Raw genomic sequence first — 3,830 nt, forward strand, 5'->3', positions numbered from 1 at the left:
TGTGTGTATATATATGTATGTATATGTAAATGAAAAATCTAGATATTTTTCTCCTTTTTTAAGCCCATGTATGTTAATGTGTGATCCTAACCTTTTTTATTGTTGTTTGTTTTTTACTACAACTTAAGGTAGAAGCTTGTAAACAAGAAAAAAAATGTCTTTAGTTAAATTTATTCGTTTATTTAATTTAATTGGTGTTTTATTTAATATGCACTTGTGTTTCTCTTTCTTTTAAAGTTCCCACTGCAGCACCACAGAATGTAGCAGTCGAGGTGATCAACTCCACTGTTGTGATAGTCAGCTGGACCCCTGTTACACCAGCCACAGTGCGAGGTCATTTAGGGGGTTATAATGTGAGTTATTACAGTCTGAAAATGTAGGATTTAGTTTACACTTATTCCATTCTATTTCTAAATCCTCTTGGTTTTAGTGTATTTTGTGAAGGCCCGATTTTTTGCTAGCAGCACATCTTCCATTTTAAGTGCTGCAAAGAAGTATTCTGACATGTTTTTACAGCAAAGTTTCCATAGTGGTGTTTATGTTAAATATGAACTTTTTTATATCCACACTCATACTTTCCTCTTGTATTCACACAGTGAAAACAAGTTTTTTAGGTTGGATTGCTATGACTTAGAAGTAAATATATTCTGATATTAAAAACAGTGGCAAATGTGTTTTCCATTGTGTATTTGGACATTTAAATATATAAAAAACAACATACCATCTGATCTGCATTCTTTTTTGTGTTTTAGAGGCATTTATGAGTACAAAGTTGGGTGTAAGTTTTAATTGTTTCCGCAGCTCCATTATGACACCTGGTGGTTTTCCAGGACTATCAGAGTTTTAGACAATATGTTATATCACATATTTCGTTTTTGCTAAACTGTAAACATTTTTTAATATTAATATTTTAATAGATATATGTTGTTTCTGTTATCAGTCTGGACATTGCCATTAGAAGAATGTCGGTGGCACTGTTGTATTTTAAAATAGAAATGTGAAAAATAGCTTCCTAATTATCCAAATCTGTTTCTCTGTTCTTGTTCTTTCCGTCTTTTCCCCCACCTCCATGCCACCATCTCCCAGGTTTACTGGCAGAAGATCAAAAGTCTCCTGAACCCCAGCAAGATTTTAAATAAGTCCAACTCGATGTCTTTTCCTGGAAACTGGAGTCATGTCATCGTGCCGGAGCTTGAACCTTTCTCGGAGTACAAACTGATCGTCAGCGTTTTTAACAAAAAGGGAAAAGGGCCTAAGAGCGATCCAGTCAACTTTAATACTCCAGAGGGAGGTAAGATAACAGAAATATACACCAGATAACTCCACATGCTCCTTTATTCATTCATTTTGGTGGGCACAAAAAAAAAACTAATCAAATATTTTCGAACTACCACAAATTTAGGTTTGTCTATAATAGAAGAAACACCTGTTTTGATTCAAGCATACCAAAAACTCATGCAACATTGAATCAGACTGGAACTAAAACATATGGGTCACCACCTCTGAACAATGTACCAGAGAAGTGCTGCGTATCCTTCACTTGTGTTTACCTCAACTCTCTGGCTTTCTATCAGATTTCATATTGATTTTATATTCTCACAGCTTATCCTTAAAGCCTAAATGGCATTTCGCCTGACAACATTTCTCTTTACTGACCTGCTGTCTGCCCTTCAGACACTGAGATTAAAAGATGGGAGTCTGGATATTTTCCCCAAGTTCACAGTTTTTGAGTTTTTTCTTGTCTCTAAGTCTGGATCAGTGGATCAGGGCCTTGTCCGCAGTAATGGCGACGTTGCTCTGGTCTGTTTGTTACTGATCTACGTTCCAATCCTTGTCTGTTCACAGTGTATGAATCAGGACAAGAGTCTGTATATGAGCAGCTGAAATGAGTGTGTGTGGTCTCAGACTTTAATGATAAGCTGAGAAGACCTGTCATTGAGGGAGCTCCGAGTGGATCCACTGCTCCTCCACATCGAAAGATGTCAGCTGGGGTAGTTCTGGCTTCTGATCAAGATATCTCCTGGGTGGTTTCCTGTGGGGCTTTCTGTACTCATCCCACTGAAGGTAGACTCTAAGAAAAAAACAGATTATTTTTGGCTTGGAAACATCTTGGGATCCCCCAGAAACAGCTGAAGCAGGTCTCTGGGGAGATGGATACCTGGGTTGAGCTCTTGAGCCTGCTGGTTTCATGGCTTGGTGGAAGAAAAATAATGTATGTGTACAATGGTCGAAATAATAATTTTCTCACAAAACAGATTTTTTTTTATTTTAAGAAGTATTGTAATATTAAAGTATCCTTATCACATTCCAAACAACTGGGGAGTAAAAATGCTTTCTGGTTGTCAAGAGAGTAAGACTGTGATCTTTAGCTTCTTGCTGCACTCTGATAGGTCTGGTTGTCCTCAGTAGATAGTCTCCCCATCCACTCTTTCTGTTTGTCCATAAGGCCCATCTGTTGTTCAGGTGGACACTTAATTACCTGTAGTTTTCTACATCTTCAGCCTCCTCTGTCATTATTCTTCTCGACAAGTTCTTCTGCCATGCTATCACAAAGATGTGTGTGCAACAAGGGGGCAGAAAGCGGCACTCGCCTCGGTTTGTTTGGCAAAGTCAAGCTCCTAAACAAAGGTGACAAGACCATTAGCCACCCCATCTCCCCAAAACAATGGATGGAAATTGTTCTATATTCGGTGGAGATCACAATCTTTTCCTATAAAAAGAAGAAGATTGTAAATTCAGGTCATAAAACAGGTGGACTGCTTTTCTTTTTGTTTTTGTCCAAAAGGCAGCAGAAACTAACCTATGCCTTGAGATTCTGTCTATCAAGTCAACCTTTATCTCTATTGTTTGGTCAACATTTAGAAGGTGATTACTCGGCAAGTCTATTTTACAAGGGATACCAGTTTTTTAGGCTACGTTCACTGCAGGCAAATACAACCCATATCAGATGTTTTCATGACAGTCTGAGTGTGACAAATCTGATTTTTTTTTTCAAATCTGACCCAGGCCTTTTCACTGTGTGGTAATAAATTGGACACATATCTGATGTATTTCAAAGCGACTACAGTCTGAATGCTCATGTCTCATTTCATCTGACTTTTACATCAGTGCGGTGGGGGGGTGAGCGGATCATTCTAAGTAATAATATTGATACTAACCTCAAGTCATGCTGTTTAAATCTTGTAACTTCACATGCCTTCCGCTACAGAACAGAACTTCCGAATCGACATGCTAACATGTAGCATCTACATTTACTTCTGTAAGCAGCGTACTTAATGAGAAGTCACATCCTTTTCTGAGCACACAGTTCTGTGAAGAGTTCCCACTGGAGTCTGATCAAGGTCCCATTTAAAATATAATGTGAACATCCAAGCCAAAAAAAAAAATCTGAATTTTGCTAATTGAGCAGTGTAAACATAATCTGAACTTCAGAGGTAGAGCCGAGATTTTATTTTCTAGACTCTTTTTGTGGCATTATTTCCAAATGTTGTAATCATAATAATTTAGAATTACGATGATCATGGTAATAAAATCCTTGTTGATGTTGCTATAAGTGTCTTACCCATACGTTGAATGTGTTGTTGTATTGTATTTCACAGTTCCAGGGTCAGTGCCCATACTGACCACTTCCAACACTCAGAAAGACTCAGTATTGCTGGTGTGGGGGCCGCCGCGGGTGACGAATGGCATCCTGTCTGGTTATTTCCTGCTGCATCACCTCCGTATGTACACACACACACACACACACACACACACACACACACACACACACATGCGTGCGTGTATACACACACACACACACACACACACACACACACACACACACACAC

The 3,830-nt window shown here is 38.5% G+C and overlaps 1 protein-coding gene across 10 annotated transcripts in view; it reads left to right on the forward strand.

Moving 5' to 3' along the window:
- Positions 1 to 3,830, forward strand: part of LOC106522672 (neural cell adhesion molecule L1-like protein) — a gene marked incomplete at its 3' end in the record, with an annotated part of 68,941 nt that overhangs the window by 49,538 nt on the left and 15,573 nt on the right. For all 10 annotated transcript variants that reach the window (XM_014015786.1, XM_014015785.1, XM_014015789.1 and 7 more), the window contains 3 exon segments: positions 238 to 353; positions 1,087 to 1,291; positions 3,600 to 3,722. In XM_014015786.1, the coding sequence (XP_013871240.1) occupies positions 238 to 353; positions 1,087 to 1,291; positions 3,600 to 3,722 (444 nt within the window).

This window comes from Austrofundulus limnaeus, unplaced genomic scaffold, assembly GCF_001266775.1.
Source record: "Austrofundulus limnaeus strain Quisiro unplaced genomic scaffold, Austrofundulus_limnaeus-1.0 Scaffold134, whole genome shotgun sequence".
NCBI classification, from domain to species: Eukaryota; Metazoa; Chordata; class Actinopteri; order Cyprinodontiformes; family Rivulidae; genus Austrofundulus; species Austrofundulus limnaeus.